This window comes from Haemorhous mexicanus, chromosome Z (genome assembly GCF_027477595.1).
Source record: "Haemorhous mexicanus isolate bHaeMex1 chromosome Z, bHaeMex1.pri, whole genome shotgun sequence".
In the NCBI taxonomy this organism is placed as follows: Eukaryota; Metazoa; Chordata; class Aves; order Passeriformes; family Fringillidae; genus Haemorhous; species Haemorhous mexicanus.
In genome coordinates this window covers 11,560,725-11,588,000 of record NC_082381.1, presented here as the reverse complement: position 1 = coordinate 11,588,000, position 27,276 = coordinate 11,560,725, and the positions used below count along the sequence as shown (strand labels likewise).

Genomic DNA, 27,276 nt, shown 5'->3' with positions numbered 1-27,276 from the left:
CAGACACACAGACCATGTCTGTCCCTGACCCTCCCAGCACAAACAGGGACAGTCGCTGCCAAAGCAGCGGCAACGTGAGCAGTTCCAGGTGCTGCAGCTCTGGGAATGAGGGGATTGTCCAGCCTGGGGCAGCCAGGCGTGCTGGGGGTCCTGGAGAGCACATTCCCTGTGCTGCTGCCTTTTTCCTAACCTGGGAACGAAACCTGGCACAGCTGTAGTAAGGAGGTAATATAAAAGGGGGGTTTTATTTGGAGGCTTTCAGGGGCAGTTATGGAAAGATGTCCACAACAGCCCACTCATATAGGATGAGTACAGTTTTGCTAAGTTCAGCAAATCTGCATAATTGGCAAAAAAGCATCAAGTGGTGCACCAGTGATGATGCAATTCCCCCCAGGTCCAGCCCCTGCTCTGGAGCCCTCCCTTGGCACTGGCTGCACTCTGTCCATTAAATGTGTCTCCAAGAGCTGCTCTCCACCTTGGGAGCCAGGAAAGAACCAAGATGGCACAGGGGGTCTATACCCCTGGGGCTTGGAGCTCTGGAATTTTCTTCTTCTTTAGGGAAAGGCCATGGAAAATTACTGGAAAATCTACGTACTGATACAATAGGCTACAGAGCTGCAAATAAATGTGTGAAGAATACAGAAAACATAGAAAAGAAAAAAGGCAAAATCCAAAATGGCATCACTATGGTACTGCTTGCTTGTAAGTTACCCCAGCTGCTGTCTCAGTGGGAAGGGGGGAGACAGCAGCAGCTGCTCTCCCAGCAGTCTGCTTCCAGTGAGGGGCTGCTGCAGTTGGTGTGACGAGGGCCCCATCCCAGCTTCCCCGCGTGGCTCAGGAGAAAGGAGCTGGGGCAAGCCGGCGAGCACTCTCCAGTCTGGGCCAGAGAGCGCGCAGAAGGCGCTGCCGTGTCCGGGGCAGCCCCACGCAGCTGCTGGGGCCAGCGGGCAGGGCGGGAGCCCCGGGCCCCTCCCGGTGTCACTGAGGCCGTGCTGGGGCTGGCCAGGGCCCACTGCAGGCCACAACGGGGAAGGAGGGGAAGGTTACAGATGGATAATGAGATGATTGGCTCTCGCAACTGAAAGGTAACTGTTGTGTCAATATTAAGAAAAGCTTTAGTGATGTACAGTTATGTTATTGTCGTTTAGATGCCCTCTGTTCTCCCCACAGTTCCCTTTCCCCCCTGCATTGTTGCCATCAGACAGCCTGGGCTGTCCAGGACAGGTACAAAGAAGCTGCACAGGTGTCCCTTGCCTGGGGCAGTGGGGAATGGAAAAGCTCAGGGGGTGCTTAGGGGGTGGGCACGGCAACACCTGACCTGCAATCCAGGTACAAGGAAGCAGCTGGCACCGATAAATGGCAGAGCAGAGCTGCCTGACAGACCTTGGGAGGGGCCAGGGCTGGCTGGGGCAGCCCCAGGGGTATCAAAGACTGAGCCCCCCTCTTGCAGATGAACCAGTCATGGTGTGCACACGGGCAGTTCCCAGCGCTGCAGCTCTTTCCTTATGTAGTCCTTTGTTGTGTTTTTGTGCAGGTTTAATAATCCTGTTTAACTTCTCAAAGTGAGCAGCTGTCTCTCGCAGGAAGGAGGGACAGCCCACACTGGGCTGGCCGGGGCCAGAGCAGCCGCGGGAAGGCTCCCAGGGCTCACCCGGCAGAGCAGGGAGGGCACACCCTGCTGGGGTGCTCCAAAACCCAGCTGTGACAGACACGGCTGGGAAATGGAGACCACGTCCTGCTTTTCTGAAAACACTGCTTTCTCTGATTGCACAGCCAACAGCTCTAAGGGACTGCAAGTTCTGGGCATGAGTGTGCAAAACGAGAGTCAGTACTGGGACTGCCCAAAAACTGCTTGAAGAGAGCTGAGGCTGGAATCCTGACTGAGAGCCTGTGGGACTGAGGGGCTCAGAGTGCTCTCTGCCTCACCCACCTGACTGTCCTGCTCTGGGAGCCTGGAAGACCACATGGGAGCATCATTACCAATCTGGGGGCCCTCGTGTCCTGACCTCCTTCAGCACTGTGAGTCCCACAGGGCCACTGTGTCCTCTCCCACACCCTGCACCAGGACTTACTGCATTACTCCACTCTCTGGAGAGTCGAGCTCAAGTTTCTAACCAAAAGAAAAATCCACTGTACACCCAGCCCCTGCTTCAGAGCACAGCCTGGAGGGGGACCCTGCGGTGCCTGCAGCCCCTGTGGGCAGTGCTGGCTCAGCAGGCTTGGCTGGTGACAGGACACCTGTCCCTGTGCTCAGAACTCCCTCCCTGGTGCCCTGAGTGCACGCTGGTGTGAGGGCAGGCCCCCTCACACAGAGAGGACACAGTGCCGGCCGTGCAGCACCTGGCCACAGGCTGATTCACCAGCAAACACAGCAGGTGCTGTCACCTGTCCTGGGAGGTCACCCTGGGGCTGCAGCGGAGCAGGAGGGGCGCGCTCCAGGACAAGGGCTGGGCCCCTGTGCATGGCCAGCCTGGCCTGGCAGCAGGAGTGGGCATTGCTGCCCGAGGACAGGCACAACACCTGGAGGTGCCCTTCCCCAGCACAGGGCTGCAGGTGTGACCAAAGGGAACAGCTCTCCCTTCTGCAGCCCTGTGCACCTGCACCCTCCCGGGCTCTCTGGCGCTGCTCAGCGCACTCTGGGCTCCTCAAAGAGCGCAGGTAAATGTGTGCACAGCAGAGGTGTTCGATATTTTCCAGACAAACAAAATCACATCTGAAATCCACATCTTACAAGTGTTAAGAAATAATTACAAATTGCCTTTGCACAGCCCACTTTGACAGACAGTGGAGATCAGAAGGCAATTAAATTACACCTCCTTTTATTTGCCCATTCCAACGGGTGCTTCAGTCGGTCTTGTTACTACAGGACATGAAACAACACCACGGGGACTCACTTGTCCTTTCCAAGGTAAAAAAGGGACCTTTATTTTTTTGACTCCAACATTTATAGATTTCCAAAAGTGACAGTGGATTGGAGGGTGACAGTGCCAATGACACTGGACAAACCAACAGTCTGTCAAATTTCTCCTCCTCCAGAAAAGAGTGCAAAACAATGAGTTATTTACATAAAGTGCGTGAGAAAGTTCGTTACAAGAATGTAAACACCAGAAGGTTTAGAAAATCTTAAACAATCGGGGTGCCAGGTCTCTCGTGGAGCCCAGCGGGGTGTGGCCATGGCCCAGCTCCTGCGGGCACGCTCAGCTCCCGCGGGGCGCGGCCGCTGGCCCCGGGCTGGGCTGTGCAGGGACCCCCAGCCCTGGCTGGCCATGCTCCCCCTCCGGCCGCGGCGAGCCCAGCACTCACCGACACCGATCGACCCTCCTGCAGCGCGCTCCTGCTCCAGCTGGAACTCCTGCCTGAGCAAACTCCGCTAGCAGCAGGGCAGGAACGCTCCCCTTCCTCCCCACCTGCACAACTCCTGTCTGCAGTCCTTCAGAGCCACGGAACAGAAAAGCCCCGGGCTGGCCCAGCCCTTGGGCAGTCCTGCTCTGGGCAGTGGCTGGAGAACCTCCAGCCCTCCAGCGGGGGGATTTTGGCAGTGAGGGCAGCCAGCCCTCGCCACCACCATCCCGCCTGGCACGGGCACAGATCTGAGAGCGGTGGGCGTCTGCGGGCTGAGGTGACGCTGAGGGAAAGCCGCAGTTGAGTGTCCCGCGTGTGTCCCCAGCCAAAAGCCCCTCCTCTCTACCTCCGAGGCAGGCACCAGCCAGGACTGGCCCCCGTGAGGGGCACGGCCACGGGTGGATTCTGCAGCTTCTGCAGCTGAGCTTCTACAGGCTCCAGTGGGCCTGACGAGGTGACCCCAATCTGCCCCACATGAGTACTTCCACTTGTGATTTCACCACTTTCTGCGCCACTGGGTGCAGACAGCAGGCAGCTGCCAGCAACCTGCCTTTCCTCTGGGCTGCTCAGCACCAGGAAAGGAGCTGTGGAGCAGCAGGGACAGGGAGGAGGGCTCACAGCCCTTTGCTGTCCTCTGTGCGGTGCCCAGCGGGGGTCAGGTCCCTACAGGTGCTTCCCTCCAGTCCCACCTGCCCTCAGGAGCAAAGGAATGCTCTCCCTTCACGGCCCTGAGGCACTGCCAGACGATGCAGCCACTGCCAATGCAGCCCAGTGGCCAGCTGGCCAACGGCAGGACTGCTAGTCCTGCTGCAGAGACTCGAGCTGCAGGTGCCTGTCAGGGGCGTGCTGCTGTGTCACCTGCTGTCCCCCGTGGGGCTCCACAAGGCACCCCGTGCACTGAGCAGCTGTGGGGCAGGAAGGCAGGGCACTGGGAAGGTGTGGGGCAGTGCTGGCCACTGCTGGCCCCAGCACCTCCAGCCCTGCAGCAGCTCCCCCTGCTCCTCATGTGCTGGCAGCAGCTCCAGCGGGTCACAGGGCCAGCGGTGGCCAGGGCAGCCCCAGGCTGCCACACTGGCCCCCACGCCCACGCAGCCCTGAGCAGGGACAGGCACCTGCAGGACTCCAGGCCCTGTCTGCTCCTGGTTTTGGAGGCCAGGCAGGGCTGCCAGGAGGCCTCTCCAGCCCACAGCTCCGTGCCGGGCTGGCTGGGCCCCTGTGTGCTCCAGGCACGCTCGTGCCAGCCCTGCAGCTGCAGCAGCCCGGGCTGGGCAGGCACAGGGGCACAGCAGCAGCCACCACAGCTCCACCAGCAAGTCACCGACCTCCATCTGCACCTCCAGAGGTGAGGACAAGGTCACAGAGTCACAGAACCAGCGAGGAGGGAAAACACCTCCGAGGTCATTGAGCCCAGCCTGTGACCAAAGGTCAAGTTGGCCTTGTCAGCTAGGGCACAGCAGAGTGCCACACGCAGTCTCTCCCCAAACACCCCAGGGACAGCCACTCCAGCACCTCTCTGGGCACCCCATTCCAACGTCCCATCACCCTGAGACAAAATTCTTCCTGATACCCAGCCTGACCCTCCCTAACACAGCTTGAGGCTGTGTCCTCTCATCAGTGGCTGTGCAGCCAGCACAGGAAGGGCAGAGCTCGACCAGGGCTCACAGGATGTGCAAATCCACGCTGGATTCATGCCTGGGCAGGGCACAGCTGACCAGGGCTGCCCACACATGGACTCTGGACACTGTCACCCCCAGCCCCCTCAAGCTCACGGGCCAGCAAGGCCCCCTGAGCTGTTCTGGGCTTTCTGCTTGCTCAGGGCAGTAAGAACTGCATCACTAAGCAGGGGCTTTGGGACAAACAAGCCCATCTGCAGGTCCTGCTGAGGACACGGGGCTCCTTGGCAAAGGACCCACGCAGAAGTCCTGCCTGACAACTGCTCTCTGCTACCCCAGCACACAAGGCCATACCTGTAAACAGTACTGTGACACCCTGCAGGGCCCAGCAGTAGCTCTGAGGCCCTGCAGAGCCCCCATAACCGCTTCGATGATGTGAGGAGAGGTTTCAAACACATTGGGCCACACCTAATTTAACAAGTCATTAAGAGAATCCTCACGGCCGAACCCATAAACACCAGGGGACATGTGCTGCACCTCAGCACTGGCTGTTTGTCCGTGTACAAGAGCCCTGCAAAGAGAGCAATGGGTATTAATAAATGAGACATAAAAGCAACATAATTGGACAATACTTCTTCGGGGCTCCTTGGGAAAGGACGCATTCTGTACCCAGCCGGACCCTGCAGCCAGGAGAGGGACCAGGCAGCAGCACCCACGGCCGAGCCCCGTCCCGCCGGGGCTGGCCCAGCCAGGCAGGGACAGGGCTCCGTGGCGGCGGTGCCACGTCGCTCTCCGCCGGGGAGCCTCTGCCGCGGCACGGCACGCCGGGGGACAGCGGGACAGAGCTCGGCGGCACACGGAGCCCCGCGCTGCCCCAGCCCGGCCGCAGGGCCCGTGCGAGGCGCCGAGCTGCGCGGCCCCGGGCAGCGGTACACACCGCAATGAAAGCGGGCCGTACCGTTTGTTACCGAACCGGTAACACCAGCTCAGCTCCGCGCCAGCACTGACACTCCCCGGCGCCGTCCGCCCGCTGCGAGCGGCATCGCGGGCACCGCGGGCCGCCTCTGCCAGGAGCGGCACGGACCCAGCCCTCGGGACCGGGACCGGCTGCGGCCCACCGGGGAGCACCCGCGGCCGCTCGAGGGGCACAGAGCCCGGCCCAGCCCCGGGCGGTTCTGAGCTCGCCCGGCCCGGCCCGGCCCGGCCCGGCCCGGCCCGGCGCTCTCCCGGCCCGGCCCGGCGCTCCCTCAGGCCCTTCCCGCCCGCGCTCCCGCCGCCACCCGCTCGCCTCCGCCCCGCCCCAGGGGCGTGGCTATAAGATCCCCGCAGTCTGATTGGCGGACGCGTGTGGAGGCGTGGCCTGTGTCAGGATGGTTGACACCACCGGGTCCTCGCCCCCTCCGTCGGCCCCGCCCCGTGCGGTAGCGTGGTGGCGTCACACGGCGCCGCGGTGACGTCAGAGAACGGCGCGAGGCGCGCCGGGCGCTTGTGGCGCTGCGATCGCGCTGCCGGTGCGCTGCCGGTGCGCTGCCGGTGCGCTCCCGGTGCGCTCCGCTCCTCTCTGCTCCTTTCTGCTCCTTTCTGCTCCGCCCTGCCATGGCAGCGCCGCCCGCAGGTGCGTCCCGCCGCGGGCTGTGCCGCGGCCGCGCAGGCGCCGGGGGAGCGGCAGCCGCGGTTCCCTGGGCCCGGCCGGGCCGCAGCCGCCGCCGGGCTGACCTTGGGCCCCGGTGGCGGCGCTGGAGTCCCGCCGGCAGCGCGGGGGTGGCGGTGCGGCACCGCGGGGCAGCGCACGGTGCCGGGGGGAGCGGGAGCAGCGCGGGGCTCCGGCTGCCGCGGCCCGGAGCGGGGAGGCCCCGCCGGGAGCCCGTCGGGACGCTGCTCCTGCACCGGGAGCGCGAGGGCTTCCCCGGGGACGGAGGCACTGCTGGCATCCAAGGCAGCGGGAGCCTCGGAGAGCAAACGGCTCTCCCGTTCTTCCCCATCCTTTCTCTGCCTTTCTCCCCCCTCCCTTTTCTTCCCTCCCTTTTCTCCTCCCTGTTTCTCCCAGCTCCTTCTTTCTCTCCCGTCCTTTCCTTTTCCTTCCCCCTTTCTTTCTCCCCTTCTCGTTTCACTGGCTCCTCATGCCGGGCAGGGCTGTTGTCCCCAAACACCCCCTAGATCCTGGGATCTCCTGTGTGCTGCTGGTGCTGGGGAGCCTGTGAGGCTCAGGAACACCCCCAGCCTCACACAGACCTTTCTCAGGCTGAGCTGTGACCGAGGGTGGGATTTGGGCACCTGCAGAAACATCTTTTCATAGCTGCTAAATAAATAATCCCATTCTTCTGTCAAACAGGGCTTGCCAGGTAAAGACCCCTGCATCCTCCTTCAGACTGTCTGGCCAAGCTGCCTCTGTCCACGTTCTTCAGGACCCTGGGCCCAGCTGAATTCCACTTGTGACCCTTCTCAGCAGAGCCTGGACGCCGGGCGTGGGGGCTGATGCAGAGGAGGCTGCATGGCAGTGAGCTGGGACCGTATTGAATTTCTGCACTGAGCCAGTGAGGTCACACCCGTGTGGCACCTGTGCCTCCCTGTGGCTGTGGTGAACCTGAACACGCCAAGTGTGACCTGGTGTTTTGTGCCACGGGGAGAGGCAGAGTGTAAGGATCAGGCTTTGTAATGCTGCTGCACGTGTTTGGTGTAGTTTTGGTGTTGCATAGGTTTTTTGGCAGCCTCTCTTTTGTTCACGCAGTGTTCCGTTAGCGCGAGGGCCAACCTCTCACTGTTGGGATTGGTAATTCCAGGGGGGTTTATTTCAGTTTGGGTTTGGGGCAGCCCAGAAGGGAAGAAGTGCTGCTCTCTGTGGTCGCCCAGCCGTGAGCAGACATGGCACAGCAGCTGTCAGGGCTGGCTGTTTGCTGCCGTTCCCCCCGGGCCCCGGGGCGCTGCTGGAGGCTGCGGGGGTGATGCGGTAGCGGGCGGCGCTGCGGGGCCGGCCCGGCTCTCTGGCTGTCTCACCACTGGCTCTTCAGGCACGGGCGGCAGCGCCATGGCTCCGGCAGCCCCCGCGGAGGCGCCGGGCTCCTCGGGCAAGCACTACGTGTGCGGGCTGTGCGCGGCCTTCACCAACATCGCGGTGACCTTCCCCATCCAGAAGGTGCTGTTCCGGCAGCAGCTGTACGGGCTGCGCGCCGGCGAGGCCGTGCGCCAGCTGCGCCGCGACGGGCTGCGCACGCTCTACCGCGGCATCCTGCCCCCGCTGCTGCAGAAAACCACCACGCTGGCCCTCATGTTCGGCCTCTACGAGGATTTCTCGGCGCTGCTGCTGAGCCACGCCCGCGCCCCCGAGCTGCTGACGCGCAGCGCGGCCGCCGCGCTGGCCGGCACCACCGAGGCCGTGCTCACGCCCTTCGAGCGCGTGCAGACGCTGCTGCAGGACTACAAGCACCACGACAAGTTCACAAACACTTACCAGGCTTTCAGGGTGCTGAAGGCCTACGGGGTGCGGGAGTACTACCGGGGATTGGTGCCTATTCTGCTCCGGAATGGGCCCAGCAACGTGCTCTTCTTCGGGCTGCGCGGGCCCATCAAGCAGTGTCTGCCCGAGGCCACCTCGCACAGCTCTCACCTCATCAACGACTTCATCTGCGGGGGGCTGCTGGGCGCCCTGCTGGGCTTCCTCTTCTTCCCTGTGAACGTCGTAAAGACTCGCATGCAGGCTCAGATCGGTGGCGAATTTCAGTCCTTCTCTAAAGTGTTAGTGAAGATCTGGCTGGAACGTGACAGGAAGGTGATCCACCTGTTCAGAGGAGCCCACCTGAACTACCACCGCTCTCTGCTGTCCTGGGGGATCATCAACGCCACCTACGAGTTCCTGCTGAAGCTGCTGTGACCCGTCCTGCCTCTGGGGCACCAGCACTCAGTGTCCTCGGTCCCAGGGAGCAGTGCCTGTGCCTGTGACAGGTAATTCCTCCCAGCCTTCCGTATTTATGGGGTGAATGGTGATGCATTTAAACCTTGGTGCAATTACGATGAACTTCTTAAAGTATTCCTTTGCTGGCAGGTGAGTTTACCCATAACAGAGCTACCAGACAAACACAAGGTGTAAAAGAGGAAAGAATAGTCTGTATCACTCCCAAAATTGGGCTGTGCTCTGTGGTGGGATGCACTCCACTGCCCATGTTTGGAACATGAGAATCAAGGAGGAGCTGAAGAAAAACAATTCCATTGCCTGATCATCTTCCCAGTCTTGATTTTGGAACTGCGTTTTCAGATGTTTTGGGGTCCTCATTATTTAGTGTGAAGCTCACAGGACAGATACAGAAGGGGATGGCTGAAGTGCAGAGCTCCCAGCTGCACTCAGGCTGCTGCAGCCACCGCAGGGTGCAGCCTGTGGTGGCCGTGTCCTCCAGCCGTGGCGCTGAACGTGTGACCTCGGTGCAGGCTGGATCTGTGCGTGTGTGTGCGTGTTTGTACGTGTGCCTTCCTGTCAAAAGGGAAAAGTGGAAGGGATGGGACAGCAAACTCACTAAAGCTTTAAAGTGTCCTTCCTCGTTAAAAAACATGGATTTTGTTCTGCTTTTTCTGAGGACTTTTTGTTTTTTAATTGCTGCTTTTTCTGTTGCCTCCAGCTGCAGGATCAGGGAGGTGTCCCTGTCTGTAAGGACACTCCAGCTCCTGCAGCTGCTCAAGCACTTCACACAGGCTTTTTGCACTGCCACGTCTGGTCTTTTCTCAGCTCCCTCTGTGGAGTTACCGATCACAAGATGTTTGTACCCAAAACTCGGGGTTCTGCCTGCTTGGTGTGTTCTCTTAAAGGTTCTGCAACACAGGAGTGGCACAGGCAAGGTGAGAGTCCTGGGTGACCTGCTTCAGTGGAGGTCTGTAGGTGTAGTGGAGATGAAAAGCCAAAGATGACCTTGGAAGCAGGGAGCAGGAAAGGTGGAGACGTGTTTCAGGACTTCTGTAGGCAAACATTGAAAGGGACTGACAGAAATCTCTGTCTTACAGACACAGGAGTTGAGAGAGAAGACTGGAGGCTTTAGATACAGGGACAGAAGAGCGAGCACAACCCTGAGCTAGATGAGGGTCCCAACAAAAGCGTTTGAATCTCCCTGAGGGCTCCCTCTTTAATTAAACTCTACATTCACATATAAACCAAAACACTTTGGATGATGGGGAGCAGCAAAGCTTTCAGACACTGCTTTGAATTTAGTCTTTTCTTAAGTCTTGGAGGGGCTGTTGCTTTTCTGAATTTGAGTTTTCCATTTGCTGAAACTGTCTTCCAAAGTTGATCCTAATCAGTGTGTTGTAATCATACAGTCCTGAGCTTCAGACAGCAGCGGGTGGGCACAAGCGCGAGTTCCTGTATCCCAGTGGTGATTATCCATCTAAATAAAATGTTTACTGGATGTTTGTTACTGGCAGAATCTGATTTTTACCAGTGTACCTTCTTTTTGTAATCACTCCTTGACGGAATAAAAACAAAATCTGCATCCTGTTTCTCTGTGGAAGATGTCATGTGCTCCTGTAATGTCGGGGAGGCCAAAGTGCCCAGGGTGAGAGTCTGGCACAAGCCCAGAGCTGGCCAGTGCCCAGCCACCCCAGCAGAAATGAAACAGTGGAGTGCTGGGGCTGAGGTTCAGAGTCACTTTTGACTCTTCAAATGTCACTTTCAGAAAAATGTAAAGTAAAAGCACTACTGTGACACACACACTTGTGAATGGCAGCATTTAAGCACTAGGAAGTGTTTTTCCTCTTAATTTTAGGGGGTGGGCAAGAGCCAGCATCGTTCATTTTAACATAAATAAAATATGTTTCAATTCAGTGAATTATTAAATGTTTATTATGCAAGCAAGAGAAACTGTCCACAAATAGTAAGTTACTGTACGGCTGTAAGTACAATACTTCCAAAGCAGTTCTGATACTTCATATACGGTATTAAAAGGCTACAGTTTTTACTAGGAAATCTCAGGTATTTCAAAATACTCTACATGCACAATTTGTTTCTGTATTAAAAACCTTATACTTAACTGAGGATATTTAGTGCTTTAGAAAATGCACCTTTGACTAAGATCAACCAATGAGAAGTTTCTGTTTCCTGCAGGTTAAAAACACGATGGGTCTTTGACTTCGTCCTTTCTCTCCAACGTTTTAGAATCTTGTAAACTAAATTTTTTGAAACCTTTCATTTGGCAAGTGTATTTCTTTTTCCCCCAAAAGTTTATATGTCCTAGAGCAACAGACCCATGTAATACGATGTCAGAACCTTCTCCACATCAGTGCTACCCAAATTAAAATCACAACACAAACAAACAGAAACGAAGCCCACTAAATTAACCAAGACCCCTCCCCCCCTCCCCGAAAAATCTGACGTTTACATTCTAATTCTGGTAGTAGGCATCGAGCTGTCCTTACCCCAAGACTCCACGAGTGCAAACAATCGTGTGTGTGTGTCGGCACCGCTGTGCTTTTCCTCTATCCCCATGGTGTGGCGGTGCCGTCCCTGCGTGTCCCGGCGCGGTCGCTGCCGGCACAGCGGGCTGTCGAGAAGGAGACGCGGCCCGGGGAGCGCCCCGGCCCCGCGGGGCTGCCCCGCCGCCCGGCGCTCTCGGGCGGGGAGCTCGCAGCGCGGACCAGCACCAGCGCCGGGCGCGCTCGGCGCTCACAGAAACGCCGGGAGCGCAGCCCGTGCCCCGGCGGGAGCCACCCCGCCCCTCGGGCAGCGCAGTCCTTCCTCTCCCTTGGAATCGTTTCCTTACGCTTGTTTCACAGTTTTGTACACTTCTCGAGGTCGAGCATTCAATTTTTGAAACACAACTAGAAGATAAGCTTTTTTTTGTGTGTGTTTGACTACCTAGAAATAACCCAAAGCTCACCAACACATAATTTCGTTGTTTCAGTAATGCTACTGAGAGAGAACTGAAAACACTTGCACCACCACAGGACTGTGAGGCATGTCAGCTGTTAGCCACGGAGAAGTGACCTTCACAGGTAAAACATGGTAAAGCCTTCATGGAAAACTTCCAGGTTTGTTGAAAAGGAGTAATCAATCGAATGACCAAAATCTAAGACTACCTACTTACTCTAATTCAAACTTATTACAAATGTCATCAGAAAAACTAAGTAACATTTCTACAGCATACATGTAAAGATTCTGTCATTTTATGCATCTGCTGGACACGCTACAAAAGCATCAGGGTGACCAAACCCCTCCACCAGGTGAGCTGCTGGTCCCGGAGCCAGGCAGGGCCTGCCAGCCAACCACAGGTGCTGTCAAGGAGTGCTGGTGACACACGTGTCACCCATCTGTCACTGCGGGGTTATGGTCTCTATACAGAAAGGTGAGTGTCCAAAGCTCAGCACAATACTGGTGTAAAACACAGCGTATCATGAGGTAGAATTAAAAAGGTAACACTCAGTGCATATTCACAGGCATAGCATTACAGTCACTAGGGATCCACCAGTCTGAGGAGGTTCTGACAGGAAAAACAAAAACAGCCTTGGAAACACGGCCACGGCCACCCAAGAACGGCCTGGGTCCTGTGGGGGCTCCTCCACCTCCAAAACAAACACTGTGCAAGCCCGTGAGAACTCCAAGGTTCTCTCAAGTGTCCCTGCAGTCCCCTCCGTGATGTGTAACAAAACATTGAGTAAGGTGAGAAAACAGCAGCCTGGCAGTGGGACAGCAAACGCCTGGGGAAAAGCTGCTGTAGTCCTGGGCAGGACCTGGGTTTTTTCCCCAGGCAGCTTGGCCCACACCAACTCCTTGCAGCTCTTCCTTTGCATAAAAGGCCTGCACGCCGTGCTTGTCCCCACGTTTCCTGCACGCTGCACTCCCAGGGAATGCCCTGAGGGCTCCCACAACCCGGCTGACCCACCTGCCCCACGTGCAGGCTCGGGCCAGCAGAAGGGATGATTGCCCTCAGACTGCCTAACACACACAACTGAGGGCTTCGTTATACCCAAGAAACTCTCCAAAAGAGGAAACTAGGGGTTTTCTTCTGTCATGATGCAGAGGAGGCTTTATACTACCCACATAAATACAAAGCTACAGGAGGGTCCCTCAGGCTTACCTTTCCAGCTCTCTCACGTCCATAAATGTTGTCTTTATCCCCAAATACATTTTGCAAAAGGCTTTGTAAGAGTCAGCTTTGAACAAGTGCGCTCTGCTGAGCCAGAGAGATGTACCTGAACACCAGCAGGTGACAGTCCTTTCAGGTAAAGTTCCCTGCTGAACTGAGTGTGTGACTAGTCTGCAAAACTTCAGTGAAATACTAGAAAACCCTCATCTTGGAACGTGTAAGTGGTGAGAACGTTATGAACTGACATGGATGTACAACACCTGTGCATTTACAAGGTTAGCTCTCTTAACTTGAGGGCTGAAATCTGGCGTTCGTACTCTGGGTGTGACCACAAATCACAGAATGCCCTGAGCTGGAAGGGACCCACAGGACCACGCAGTGCCAGCCCTGCCCTGCCCAGAGCCCCAGCAATCCCAGCCTGGCCATCCCTGCAGGGCTGTCCAAGCTCTGCTGGAGCTCTGGCAGCCTCGGGGCCGTGCCCATTCCCTGGGGAGCCTGGGCAGTGCCAGCAGTGACCCTCTGGGGCAAGAACCTTCCCTCATCTCCATCCCAAATCCCCTGGCCCAGCCCCAGCTGTGCCCTGGCCCTGTCCTTTTTCATGGCAGTGAAGAGGTCAGTACCCACCCCTCCTCTGCCCCCCAGGAGGATGCTCAGGATCACCAGGAGATCTCATCTCAGACTCCTCCAAGCTGAATAAACCCAGTGATCTCAGCTGCTCCTCATACAGCTTCCCCTCCAGGGGTGAGCAGTACAGTGTTCCACACCTGATAACAAGCCTGGCTAGATCCAGGTAAATCTCACTGTTGACAGGTTTGCTTTTAATCCCCTACCAAACTGACAGCACATGTGAGGAAAGGCTCACCTGGTGATACTAGGGACACATGCAAATTAATTTCTCCCACAGCTAGAGTGCAGCCAGGTGGGAAATACCCAACATCAGCAAAAAGCCACCATGATTCAGATGTGGAAAGCCCCCTGCAACAGACACCTGGCAGAGGGGCCAGAGCTGCCCTGCTGCACGAACCCAGAGATCCTCTGGGCCAGGGTCCTCCCTAGCGCTGAGTGGTGGGCTCAAGGGGAGCCTGCCTGTGCAGGGGTGGGCCTGGGTGACCTCCAGTGGTCCCTGCCAGCCTAAGCACACTGTGACTCATTCTTCTAGCCAATGACAACCACATTAACTTAGAAATGAAAGCAAAATTACTTTTTCTTTTTTTCTTTTTTTTTCTTTTTCTTTTTTTTTTTTTTTTTTTGGTGAGAGTAACTAACCGTGTTGCTTATGTGGACAAGCAGTCCATTATCTACTGATCACCACAGAGTTGCTTCAGTGACAGAAGAGGGAGCAGAGGTGAGGCAGTCCAGCTCCTGCGGGACAGGAGGTACCTGGGCACCCTGCCCCTCTGTGCCGCTCCAGACAGCCCACTGGAGTTGTGCTGAAGGAAACAATCAAGTATCAGGGTACAAACACAGCAGGACAGCAGCCCGATGGCACAGGATCAGCAGGAGCAGAGGTCTGCTGGCAGGGCTCTGCGCTCACAGATGCAGGACCCAGATCCACACGGTGCTGGCCTGAAAAATCCTTCCAGGTCACATCCTGAGGCCACGGCAGCCGTGACCTCCTCTGGGCTCAGAGGTTTTGGAGAGAGCACACTTCCACTCAGCTGAAGGAAAACCCACCAGCAGTGTCCGCCCGCGGGGCCGCCGTGCCTAGAACTTTGGCTGGTAGAGGGAGACGCGTCCGCTAAGGCACCCCGAGGCGATCTGACAGTGCGTGGGCGAGAACTTGGTGGTGAGCACCACGTCGTTGTGGGAGTAGAGCGAGCGGATCTCGCGCAGGGGGCTGGCCTCCCGCGGCAGGCAGTCCACCAGCTCGCTGCAGTGCGCGTCGAAGCCCAGCAGGCGGATGCCGAAGCCGTGCGGGGACGAGATCATGCGGCCGTCGGGGCTGAAGCAGAGCTCCTTGATGTAGCCCCGGCCCACGTTGGCCTCCTCGATGCAGTGCGTCAGGCGCAGGGAGCAGCGCGGGGACACGGGGCGCACCGGAGCTCCTTCCTGGAATTCATAGACACAAGTCCACTAAAGGGAGAGGCAGAGAAAGGGACACTGAAAGAGAAGTAAAGCACTGCAAACACACATTCCCTCCCCCTGCACCTCTACAGGTGACAGCAGCTCATGTGAACAGGTAATGGCACAGGAGGGACATGCTCCTGCTGACCTGCTCCCACTGCCTCAGCGTCTCCCTCCCTGTGAACTACCCAAGCAAAGCAGCTGCCCAGCACTAAAGCTGCTATTCTGATTAAATGGGTGCCAGATAAAATCTTTCCAATCTAGGTTACATCTGCAGAAGCAAAGCCTAATCCTTTGGCCAGGCACCCGCTCTAATTTAGTAAATATTAAAATTAAGTCTATACAGTCAGGTTCAGCTGACTGTACCTCAGAGCAGATCACTGGCATTTTATGCCTTTGCCTTCAAAAGGAATGGAATCCTGAAGCAAGCAGGTAACAGATTTTTGAAGGAAGGTTGTGAACAGCTCTGCAGGCAGTTTGTTATTTGTGAGACACATTAAGGATCCCTGCTGTCATCTCATTATTTAATATCAGAACAAATGTAAAAAAAAGAATATCAATGACAAAGTTTATATTGTGCTGATTCCACTTCAGCCCCAAGATAAGCATTCCTAGCTTTGTTTCATGCATCCTTCTGAAATAACCACAACAAGAAAAGTACCAATGAATATTAATAAAACAGAGAAAGGCAGACTCTAGTCCTAAGAAAAATTATAACTCAGTCATCACTACCAACCCAATGTAACATTTTGCACATTACAAAAATTTTGTGTTGTACATCAGTCTGATTGTTGCAGAGCCAGCATTAAAATTTATAACCAATCTGCTAAGCTTCCACTCAGTCCTCTACACTTGTGTAAAGGGTTACCTTTACAAAGAGTGACTTCTTCAACAACAAAAAAAATCCCAAATAAATGCACAGAGACAACAAAAATCCCAGCAAAACCAAATGAACCTCAATTTACATCAGCAATCAAAGTAACTGAAACGTTTATTATTGGTCCAGTACTATTGTTTACTGTTGGTCAAGGTAGAGGAGAGCAGAATCTGCAGCTTGCAGCTGAACTGTAGCTGGTCTTATGTCTTCCTGCATCAAGGAAAAGGCTTGAGGCAGGTTCTACCAGGAAGGTAATTTCAGAAAAAAGCCCAAAGGCACATATTTGAAAGAAGAGCACGAGGCAAGGTGTTACCTCCTGGTCATCGGTGTTGCTGGAGCAGCGCAGCAGCGTGGCCCAGCCCTTGGGGTGCAGCTGCAGCGACGTGATGCAGTTCCCACGGTCTCTTTCTCCAGGAACCTCTGGTGTTAGCACCTCAAGGCTATTCCTAGGTGATCCCCCTGCAAGGGAATTAACTGTGAGTCTCAGTGAAACGCACACAGTGACCTCCAGCTCTCTCACCAGTCCTGCTGCTGCAAGGGGGTCACACCTGTGGCAGCTGCCGTGGCTGCCAGGACAGACTGCACCACCAGGACAGGGAGACTCCGAGGGTCACAGGAGCCCTGAGCCAACACCCATGGGCTCAGTCCCACTCCAAACAGCTTCTTTTCATGAAATGTGGTGCCAAGACCTGCACTGAACCCACCACATTTACAAATACACTAACCTTCCACACTCATGCTCCTCATTAGTATTGCAGCAAAATCTAAAGAGTGAGGTTTTCTTAAGAATTGCTAATTCTCAAACTTGTATGATGTGCTCTCCAAATTCCTCCCAATGCTTGCTCAGCTTGCAGCTTTTCTCCCTTATTCCCCTCACGTCTAGGTAAATCACTCCCTGGCATCCAGATAAGCCTCCTCTCAGCAGTATGTTTCAGCATCTCACAACCACAAGTAGCTAAAAATTAACATTACATTCTTTCAAATTACAAGGGATGCACAAAGTATTCACCCATTTGCCAAATTCATGCTGATTCTCTGGATTTTTCCCTAAAGGAACATCCACACAAACTTTGTTCATGGAAAAACACAAGGAATAGGGAGCACCTCCATGAAACAACAACATACTAACATAAAATGCAGATGTTGTTACTTTTACCAGATTTCTCAGACATAAAACCTGATTAGATCCCCAGGCTTTGGCGTGCAATGAGATTTTATTGGCTTAATACAAGTCTCAGCAACACCATTTTTTAAAAACTACAGGTCAAAAAAGCAGTTCTTCACTGTTGTACGCTGGCCTCTTTTGGATACAGTAAACCACAGCCCAGGGTATCTTTTCATTTATTTTTTTGTTTTAGTGATCTTTTCCTACCTTCTCGCTGGGAGGGCCGTGACAAGGTTTTCTCAGAGGGTGGCCCTGAGTTGTTCTGGTGGCAGGGTGAGCCCACAGCTCGAGGGCCAGAGGAGCCCGACGACGTTATGTCTGCAAACACACCAGACAGGTGAGCCCACAGGTGGCCCAGCACAGGTGGGCTGCTGGCCAGGAGCACCCCACAGCACAGCCCACAGCACGGGCCCTGCCACGCCTCTCCAGCACTCACCTGAGCTCGACGTGGTCCTCCTGGCCCGTAAAATCGGGTAGCTGCCAACCTCCAAAGACTTGTTCAGGTCAAGGTCGTGCAAAATCAGAAGGTAACCAGAGGAGGTGGAGATCAGCATTTTGGAACAGTCTGGTGTCAGCCTCATTCGCATCAGAAAACGGGTGTGAAAAAACTTCTTGTGGGGACATCCATCCTCTGTGCACCTGGACAGCAAGACAAGCGCAGCAGGGGCTGTGCTCAGCTGCAGAGCAAGGCCCTGCCTGTGCCCACAAGGGTCCAGGACGTGCCCAGCATCATCCATCTGGCTCACCCCAGAACCCTGTTCTAAAGCACTGTCTTTATCCCTCTTTTTAATGGAATGGGTGAGGTCCCATCCTCCCACAACTACAGCAGTGAGGACAGAACCTTCTTTGGAAGGAAGAACTACGTCCTGGCACGTGGCAAGAGAAGCACCTTTCTAGCCATTTACTACTGCCAGAGAGGCAATGCAAGCTCTTTGTGAAAAATGCCTATTTTATGATTGGCTTTTGGCAAATATTACAATTAATATTATACGTGTTATGTTAGAAAGTGATGCTGTATTAATTCTCTTAAGTGGTGTGTGAAATAAATTTTTAGTTCTTAACTAAATGTAAAAATAGAAAGTATGCTATGTAAGATACTTTTTCTAAAGAAAGGACTTGCAGTAAGATAGCAGCCACAGGACACCTGAATCTTTCAGAGAAAGAGAATTTATTGCCCCATTATCAGGAGAAATGAACTTCTTCCTGCCTCACTCAGCCCTGAAGGCACTGTCAGGGTCCAGAGGAAGGAGCTGACCCTGCCCAGCCAGAATCCTGTGTGTGAATGGAATTGATGCACCATGTGTGAGGTGTATGAATATGCAACAGGCTGTTGCTTTTAAGGGTTAATCCTCTGTTAACCTGGGGCCTTTTTGGGCTTATGTTGCCCAGAAAAAGGTACCTGGACTGTCCCTAACTCTTTGTTTTTGTTGTCTCATATTGTCCTAATCCTAATTGTCCAACTTATTATTACTCTAATTATATTGCTATTTTTATAACCATGTCATTACGATTAAACTTTTAAAATTTTAGAAACAAGTGATTTGCATTTTCCACATCTTGGTAAGGGCTATAAACTGGTCCCAGTGTTTCAGAGCACAGTGCAGCCCCACTGCAGGAGGCAGGCTCTGCCTCCTGCACGGAAAGCTTGGTGCACCTGTGCAGGAGTACCCGTGCTGCAGTACCTGTGCTGGTGCACCTGTGCTGGTGCACCTGTGCTGGAGTACCCGTGCTGGAGCGCTGCAGAAGGCCACGCGGCAGCCCAGCCCCATACCTGTTGGTGTCCCAGATGATGACGTTGCCATCGAAGCCCGAGGTGACCAGCAGCCTGGTGTTGGTGTCGTACTCGATGTTCTTGACCCAGCTGCTGTGGCCATGCAGCGTGCACACTTTGGTGTTGAGCTTCCTCAGGTCCCAGAGCGCGATGGTGGTGTCGTCGGAGCAGGTGGCGAACAGCCGGTTATCCAGGAACCTGCCGGGAGGGAACAGCTCAGGGGGCCCTGCAGGCCAGCAAGCCAGCACAGAGAGAGCTGAGCAGCCCAAACAAACCCCTCTGAGCCCATCACAGAGAGAGCAGAGCAGCCCAAACCCCTCTGAGCTCAGCACAGACACCAGAGCAGCCCAAACCCCTCTGAGCTCAGCACAGACACCAGAGCAGCCCAAACCCCTCTGAGCTCAGCACAGACACCAGAGCAGCCCAAACCCCTCTGAGCTCAGCACAGACACCACAGCAGCCCAAACAAACCCCTCTGAGCTCAGCAGAGAGAGACCAGAGCAGCCCAAACCCCTCTGAGCTCAGCACAGACACCACAGCAGCCCAAACAAACCCCTCTGAGCTCAGCACAGACACCAGAGCAGCCCAAACCCCTCTGAGCTCAGCACAGACACCAGAGCAGCCCAAACCCCTCTGAGCTCAGCACAGACACCACAGCAGCCCAAACAAACCCCTCTGAGCTCAGCAGAGAGAGACCAGAGCAGCCCAAACCCCTCTGAGCTCAGCACAGACACCACAGCAGCTCAAACAAACCCCTCTGAGCCCAGCACAGAGAGAGCAGAGCAGCCCAAACCCCTCTGAGCTCAGCACAGACACCAGAGCAGCCCAAACCCCTCTGAGCTCAGCACAGAGAGCAGAGCAGCCCAAACCCCTCTGAGCTCAGCACAGAGAGAGCAGAGCAGCCCAAACCCCTCTGAGCTCAGCACAGACACCAGAGCAGCTCAAACAAACCCCTCTGAGCTCAGCACAGACACCAGAGCAGCCCAAACAAACCCCTCTGAGCTCAGCAGAGAGAGCAGAGCAGCTCAAACCCCTCTGAGCTCAGCACAGAGAGAGCAGAGCAGCCCAAACCCCTCTGAGCCCAGCACAGAGAGAGCTGAGCAGCCCAAACAAACCCCTCTGAGCTCAGCACAGACACCAGAACAGCCCAAACCCCTCTGAGCTCAGCACAGACACCAGAACAGCCCAAACCCCTCTGAGCTCAGCACAGAGAGAGCAGAGCAGCTCAAACCCCTCTGAGCTCAGCACAGAGAGACCAGAGCAGCTCAAACCCCTCTGAGCCCAGCACAGACACCAGAGCAGCCCAAACAAACCCCTCTGAGCTCAGCACAGAGAGAGCAGAGCAGCCCAAACCCCTCTGAGCTCAGCACAGACACCAGAACAGCCCAAACCCCTCTGAGCTCAGCACAGACACCAGAGCAGCCCAAACAAACCCCTCTGAGCTCAGCACAGAGACACCAGAGCAGCCCAAACCCCTCTGAGCTCAGCAGAGAGAGCAGAGCAGCCCAAACCCCTCTGAGCTCAGCACAGACACCAGAGCAGCCCAAACAAACCCCTCTGAGCCCAGCACAGAGAGAGCAGAGCAGCCCAAACAAACCCCTCTGAGCTCAGCACAGAGACACCACAGCAGCCCAAACCCCTCTGAGCTCAGCACAGACACCAGAACAGCCCAAACAAACCCCTCTGAGCTCAGCACAGAGACACCAGAGCAGCCCAAACCCCTCTGAGCTCAGCACAGACACCAGAGCAGCCCAAACCCCTCTGAACCAGCCAGCACAAAAACACCAGAGCAGCCCAAACTCCTCTGAGCTCAGCACAGACACCACAGCAGCCCAAACCCCTCTGAGCTCAGCACAGAGACACCAGAACAGCCCAAACCCCTCTGAGCTCAGCACAGAGAGAGCAGAGCAGCCCAAACCCCTCTGAGCTCAGCACAGAGACACCAGAGCAGCCCAAACCCCTCTGAGCTCAGCAAAGACACCAGAACAGCCCAAACAAACCCCTCTGAGCTCAGCACAGACACCAGAGCAGCTCAAACAAACCCCTCTGAGCCCAGCACAGAGAGAGCAGAGCAGCCCAAACCCCTCTGAGCTCAGCACAGACACCAGAGCAGCCCAAACCCCTCTGAGCTCAGCACAGAGAGCAGAGCAGCCCAAACCCCTCTGAGCTCAGCACAGAGAGAGCAGAGCAGCCCAAACCCCTCTGAGCTCAGCACAGACACCAGAGCAGCTCAAACAAACCCCTCTGAGCTCAGCAGAGACACCAGAGCAGCCCAAACAAACCCCTCTGAGCTCAGCACAGACACCAGAGCAGCCCAAACAAACCCCTCTGAGCTCAGCAGAGAGAGCAGAGCAGCTCAAACCCCTCTGAGCTCAGCACAGAGAGAGCAGAGCAGCCCAAACCCCTCTGAGCCCAGCACAGAGAGAGCTGAGCAGCCCAAACAAACCCCTCTGAGCTCAGCACAGACACCAGAACAGCCCAAACCCCTCTGAGCTCAGCACAGACACCAGAACAGCCCAAACCCCTCTGAGCTCAGCACAGAGACACCAGAGCAGCCCAAACCCCTCTGAGCTCAGCACAGACACCAGAACAGCCCAAACCCCTCTGAGCTCAGCACAGACACCATACAGCCCAAACAAACCCCTCTGAGCTCAGCACAGACACCAGAACAGCCCAAACCCCTCTGAGCTCAGCACAGACACCAGAGCAGCCCAAACAAACCCCTCTGAGCTCAGCACAGAGCAGGTGCCAGCAGCAGCTCAGCTGCAAGCAGAACTGCTGGGGTATGATCAGCAGTGCCTCTGGAGCAAACACAGAGGCACAAGTTTGGGTTGGTGGGGGGTTTCTTGGGGGGTCTGTGTGCTACAGAATTGTGCGCCAGCCCCACAAGAACCAAAGCACCAGAGGAGCAGGTGCTCAGACAGAAGCCCCATGGTAACTCAGCCTGCTCCCCCTGTGCACAGCACTCAGCTCGCTGGGGCTGGCAGCAGCACAGCTGAGACATCCAATGAATAAACAGAGCCTAGAGGCTCCTGAGGAAAAGGCAAGGCTTTCCAAAAACCCCGAGTGAGGATGAGGCCTCCTTTGAGCACACACCAACCCAAGGCACTCTGTTCAGGGACACAATGAACGGGTGAAATCACTGAATGTGCACTGTGCAGATCAAAGGTGAGCACCACTGCAATTCCAGCACGCCCTCAGCCTCAGGACAGGGCACCTGGCTCATGTTTGGCATTCATTTGGGAAGGCACTCCGTTAAGAAAAGCCCTACCTGAGGGAAAAGGCACAAAACACCCATCCAAACAACACCCAGCACAAATCCTTTAGGATCCCAGAGCTACACCACAGCAACTACAACCAGCTGTCAGGGAAAAAATCCCAGACTCGGGTAAACAGTAAGCAGTGTTGGTGCTGAGCACAAGGGAGCCCTGCAGTACTGCAGTGCCTGCAATCCTGCTCACTGAGCTGAACGAGGCTCCAGGAAATGCTGTAGGAGCTGTGCAGAACACAGGTCAGTTCCTCTGACCCACCACAGGAACTGACACAGACCTGACACTTTCAATCCAGCTTTCCCAACACACTCCCAGCTGATGTAAAACATCAGTCTTTTGGAAAAAGGACAACCAGCTTGTGAAAAACATCAACTTATCTGATGGACTCGGCACCCCACACCATATTTGGCTCTTCTGAGTAAAAACACTCAGAATTTTCTACAGTTTTCTCGGGTTTTTTTTGCTTGGGTTTAGTTCTTGGTTGAATTTTTTGTTGCTGTGTAGTTGGTTGTTATTTTCAAGTGGGTTTTTTTGCTTTGAAAAACTGAGTGAAGAGCAGCTGCAATATTGTTAGAAGGCACCTTAAATTCACACCTCAAAAGCTATTCCCAGAAACAGAACAACTTAAACCCCCCGAATTTAAAAGGAAAAATACTACATGACAAAAACAGTTATGGATTTTATGGATTTAGACTCCTCCTCCTGCTGTTTCCAGCTCTATCCCAAGCAAGTGACAGAGTAAGATTTAACCTATAATGCCTAAGCACAGGCTGAGTTGTGTCAGAAGGTCCCTCCCGACCCACCTGATGTTATTGACACAGTCTTCGTGAGCTTCAGAGAGAGTCTTGATGTGCTTTGAGGATATTGGGTCAAAGAGCAGGACCTCAGTCTGTTCACAGGCCACGGTCAGCACGGAGCTGCAGGGAGCAGAACACAAACCCCACGTTTGTGGTGGGTGCTGCCCTCCAGCAGCTGCCACAGATTCCCTGTGTCACCTCTGCCCACCTTCTGCCCACACCTTCCAGGGGCTCTGAGACAGGAAAGGTAAACTGAATCAAAGCTTTATCTGCAAATCAGTGAGGAAAACCTTGCAAAGTACAGGTTTATCAGCTCCGGGGGACGCCCGGCAGCAGCCGGAGCCGGGCACTCGTCAGCAGGATTGTCACCCCGGTCCCCAGGTGGGAGGGGCACAGCAGGACACCTGATGGCAGGTACGTGCCCCATCCTTTAAAGCACAGCCCAGGGGTGCGGACAGCGATGACACCTGGTCACCAGAACGGGCCCTGCGCCGCGGGACCCCGGGCACACCTGGGCGTGGAGCCCCAGCACGTCGCCACCGGGATCCCGGCACACCTACCCGTCGGGCGAGTACTCGAGATTGAAGACGGCGCCGTGCGTGCGGGTGCTGAGGGACACGGAGTCGGCGGGCTGGATGGCGCCGTACAGCCCGGTCATGGCGCCGAACGTGTCCCGCGCCGGGTCCACGGCGGCCCCGCGGCCCAGGCAGCGCCCGCGCAGCCACGCGAAGAGCCCGCCGGGGGCGCCGGGCCCCGGCTCGGCGGGGTCGCCGTGGCGGAGGGGCTGCGGCTCCGGGCCCGGCTCCGGGCCTGCCTCCGGCCCCGGGCCCTTGCTCATGGCGGCGGCGGCGCCGGCCCGCGTCCGCCCCCTACCGGCCGGGCCCGACACTGCGCCTGCGCGGCCCCGCCCCTGCCGCCGGGGCACCACTGCGCCTGCGCGGTCCCGCCCCAGGCACCGCCCATACGGGTCACGTGTTCGCCGCCCCACATGACCGCGGGGCGTCAGGGCCCGGCTCGCTCGGAGCGGCCCCGGGAGCGGGCAAAGAGCCGAGCCGAGCCGAGCCGAGCCGAGCCGAGCCGAGCCGAGCCGAGCCGAGCCGAGCCGAGCCGAGCCGAGCCGAGCCGAGCCGAGCCGAGCGCTGTTCGGCTGCTCTGCTGCGGGTAGGAAAGGGAACCCCGTCCCCAGCGGGGCTCGCTGTCTGCGCGGGGCCGGGCCGGGCCTGGGGCTGCTCGGCGGGAGAGCTGGCACACAGCGGCACACGCGGGCCTGGGCACGAGCTGGCAGCAGGGACAGCGCAGCTATAACCCGTCATTGCTGCCCTTGTGCCGCCTGTGGAGTTGGCACGGGCGGCGAGCGGCGCTCTGTAGGAACCGCCCGGCTCCCGCTCGGTGCCCGCTGGGATTAAAAGCCGGGCTCAGCCCCAGGTGCTCACCGGGGGTGTGCCTTGGTGTGAGCAGACCTCAGGTGTCTGCTGAGGAGGGCTGGAGCCTCCCCTGAACGGAAAATGCAACCCCCTTCGCTCTGAATTATTGTAACTTTGAACTTAAGGGGCTCTCAGGCAAAGATATGGGAATAGGAATAACAGTTCTTCACCAGAAGAATTGAAATTGCAAATGCAATAGTACAGAAAAATCCCACTGCCAGAGTCAGAGCATGCCCTGGCCCCCTGTGTGTCAGGGAGGTGGCACAGTCCCATCCCAGGGGGGCTCAGGGTGGTGGCACAGTCCCATCCCAGGGGGGCTCAGGGTGGTGGCACAGTCCCATCCCAGGGGGCTCAGGGTGGTGGCACAGTCCCATCCCAGGGGGGCTCAGGGTGGTGGCACAGTCCCATCCCAGGGGGGCTCAGGGTGGTGGCACAGTCCCATCCCAGGGGGGCTCAGCCCTCCTGCAGTGCCAGCTGTGGTTCTGCTGGAGCAGGGATCCTGCACAAGGGGGGAGTTTTCCTCTGGAGCTCCAGGGCTGCTGGAGATGGGCCTGCTCTCCTCTGGGAATGCAGGGCAGCAGAAAGCTGCTCCTCTGGGAATGCAGGGGGCAGAGGCTGCTGGGGTGTCCCAAACCTCAGATTGGATCCAGGCAGGAATGCTTGGCTCCTCCCCTGGGCAGAGCATCTCCCCATGGGATGGTGGAATCTGATCAGCCCTGCAGGGACACTCCCTGGCCATGGACAGAAGGTAATTAATAATGAATGGCCATGGACAGCAGAGATCTCCTGGAGGGAGGATGGGCTGTGGCAGAGAGAAAGAGCACTGCCCCATGAACAGAGGGGAACTGCCCCAGCTCTGACAGGTGGGAATGGAACACACACATACCTTACAGTCTAGGACAGGGTGTGGATGGGGGCTGTGCCCTGGGGAACGACCCCTCCATGGGGACAGCTCCTCTGGCCACGGCCCAGCACCCTTTGCCCTCCTAAAGACAATTAGCTCCAGGTTTTTTCCAAAACTACCCACAGAGGCTCAGGGTTCCTCATCCCCACAAAAGCCACTGCGTTAGTGGACTGTGAATATTTCTCCTAAAGTTTTTATAAACATAACTGACATAATGTTTTTTAAACATATTAAATGCCAATAAGTTTTTTTAAACATTGTGTCCTGAGAGTGTGGAAGGTGCTACTGGAACCTGATTGGCAAAGAGGAGTGTGGAGAGGCTCCCTGCTCTGGTCCCGTGCGGAGGGTGCAGGACAGGATCTGTCACAGCCCCAGGCCTCAAGCCCCAGGGCAGGAGCAGCCCCTTCCCTGGTGCTGCACCATGCCTTTTCCTGACCCAGAGATGGAGCAACTGAGAGGTGTTTTCAAAACTTTGATTCCATTTCCAGTCTCATCTGAAGGGTGGGACAGTACAGATGTTGTAATTCACAATCAGAAATTAACAATCTCCTAATTACAGCCCACTGGAAGTGTTTCTTGGCCTGTCAGCTTTAGCCACAGCATGCTGTAGGTGCCTTAAAGGCAATAATCTGAAATCACCCCTCGTGGGTCCCACTGCAGTGCAGCTCTCACAGCTCTGTTTCTCCAGTCCCATTTGCAAGGCCACCCTGTGGAACTTGTTTCCAGCTGCATTTCTCTCTCAGCAGTGTCTGTCCATCCCATGGCATTTCTGAGTCAGCACTTCTTGTCCCAAAGTTTGCACACGGATGCACACTGCTGCCTCAGAATTGCCAGCTCAGTCTTGGGTCTGCCTCAGTCCTGGGGACCTGCTGGGACATGTGGGTCCACAGAGACCTGGCCTGGTCACAGGGAGAAGGGCCACAGCAGGGTGTGGGGCCGGGAGGAGCCCCGGTGTGTTCAGGGGTGGTGGAGCCCCAGCTGTGCATGGACAAACAGGGCAAGAGCACAGAGGGGGGCATTAATGCTCGGGGCTTTCTCAGCAGAGCCCTTCTGGGGAGTGGGAAATGTGCTCCTGAGGGTGCCTCAGGCTAACACAGGTGCTCTCCTAGGAAACTGTGAAAAATGCCTGTTTTATTATTGGCTTTTCACAAATATCACAGTGAATATTACATGTGTTGTGTTAGGAAGTGATGCTGTGTTAATTCTCTTTAGTAGTGTGTTAAATATAGTTTTAGGTTATAACAGAAGGTTAAAATAGAAACTATGCAGTGTGAGATAATTTTTTAAGAAAGGAATGAGTTACTCACAGTAAGATAGCAGCCACAGGACACCTGAATCTTTCAGAGAAAGAGAATTTATTGCCCCATTATCAGGAGAAATGAATTCTTCCTGCCTCACTCAGCCCTGAAGGCACTGTCAGGATCCAGAGGAAGGAGCTGGCACTGCCCAGACAGAATCCTGTGTGTGAATGGAATTTATACATCGTGGATGAGGTGTATGAATATGCAACAGGCTGTTGCTTTTAAGGGTTAATCCTCTGTTAACGTGGGGCCTTTTTGGGCTTGTGCTGCCCAAAAAAAGGTACCCAGACTGTCCCTAACTCTTTGTTTTTATTGTCTCATATTGTCCTAATCCTAATTGTCCAAATTTTTTTTACTCTAATTATATTGCTATTTTTATAACCATGTCATTGCTATTAAACTTTTAAAATTTTAGAAACAAGTGATTTGCATTTTTCACAGAAACAAAAGATGAGTCAGTGTTGCAGCTGACCCTCTGTGTGGGACACAGCCCCCTGCCTCATGAACCCCCACCCTGCAGAGGCACCACAGCACTTCCAGCCCTATCCTGTGGGCTCCAGGGGTCTGCAGCCCCTGCTGCCTCCTCAGTGCCAGCCAGGTGTGGGCTGCAGGGGTTTGCAGCCCGTGCTGCCTCCTCAGTGCCAGCCAGGTGTGGGCTGCAGGGGTTTGCAGCCCCTGCTGCCTCC

General features: G+C 55.7%; 3 protein-coding genes across 5 annotated transcripts; 1 reads left to right on the top strand and 2 right to left on the bottom strand.

Moving 5' to 3' along the window:
* Positions 1-2,894: 2,894 nt before the first annotated feature.
* Positions 2,895-5,904, bottom strand: LOC132322157 (uncharacterized). Its single transcript, XM_059836475.1, has 2 exons — positions 5,310-5,904; positions 2,895-4,754 (listed from the first exon to the last, which is right to left on the bottom strand). Exons 1-2 carry the CDS (start codon positions 5,373-5,375, stop codon positions 4,197-4,199), a joined length of 624 nt encoding a protein of 207 aa, XP_059692458.1. The 5' UTR covers positions 5,376-5,904; the 3' UTR covers positions 2,895-4,196.
* A 527-nt stretch (positions 5,905-6,431) lies between these two features.
* On the top strand, positions 6,432-10,431 carry SLC25A51 (solute carrier family 25 member 51). Of its 3 annotated transcripts, none has more exons than XM_059836911.1 (2): positions 6,432-6,477; positions 7,288-10,431. In XM_059836911.1, the coding sequence occupies exon 2, from the start codon at positions 7,981-7,983 to the stop codon at positions 8,821-8,823; it is 843 nt and encodes a 280-aa protein (XP_059692894.1). In that variant the 5' UTR covers positions 6,432-6,477; positions 7,288-7,980; the 3' UTR covers positions 8,824-10,431. The 3 variants fall into 3 exon arrangements, with proteins under 3 accessions (XP_059692894.1, XP_059692893.1, XP_059692895.1); XM_059836910.1 differs by having other exon boundaries at positions 6,434-6,570; XM_059836912.1 differs by having other exon boundaries at positions 6,445-6,466.
* Positions 10,432-10,753: 322 nt separating this feature from the next.
* Positions 10,754-23,814, bottom strand: DCAF10 (DDB1 and CUL4 associated factor 10). Its single transcript, XM_059836909.1, has 7 exons — positions 23,522-23,814; positions 22,968-23,081; positions 18,893-19,090; positions 17,558-17,760; positions 17,329-17,439; positions 16,270-16,415; positions 10,754-15,088 (listed from the first exon to the last, which is right to left on the bottom strand). The coding sequence occupies exons 1-7, from the start codon at positions 23,797-23,799 to the stop codon at positions 14,720-14,722; spliced, it is 1,419 nt and encodes a 472-aa protein (XP_059692892.1). The 5' UTR covers positions 23,800-23,814; the 3' UTR covers positions 10,754-14,719.
* Positions 23,815-27,276: the final 3,462 nt, after the last annotated feature.

Excerpts from the sequence above, each read along its gene's own strand:
- LOC132322157 (XM_059836475.1), bottom strand. The coding sequence starts at position 5,375 with ATGGGGGCTCTGCAGGGCCTCAGAGCTACTGCTGGGCCCTGCAGGGTG. Across the intron at positions 4,755-5,309 it reads TGTCACAGTACTGTTTACAG|GCTGGGCTCAATGACCTCGG; the intron begins GTATGGCCTTGT and ends CTTTGGTCACAG.
- SLC25A51 (XM_059836911.1), top strand. The coding sequence starts at position 7,981 with ATGGCTCCGGCAGCCCCCGCGGAGGCGCCGGGCTCCTCGGGCAAGCAC.
- DCAF10 (XM_059836909.1), bottom strand. The coding sequence starts at position 23,799 with ATGAGCAAGGGCCCGGGGCCGGAGGCAGGCCCGGAGCCGGGCCCGGAG. Across the intron at positions 19,091-22,967 it reads GACTGTGTCAATAACATCAG|GTTCCTGGATAACCGGCTGT; the intron begins GTGGGTCGGGAG and ends CCCTCCCGGCAG. Across the intron at positions 17,440-17,557 it reads GAGGACCACGTCGAGCTCAG|ACATAACGTCGTCGGGCTCC; the intron begins GTGAGTGCTGGA and ends GTGTGTTTGCAG.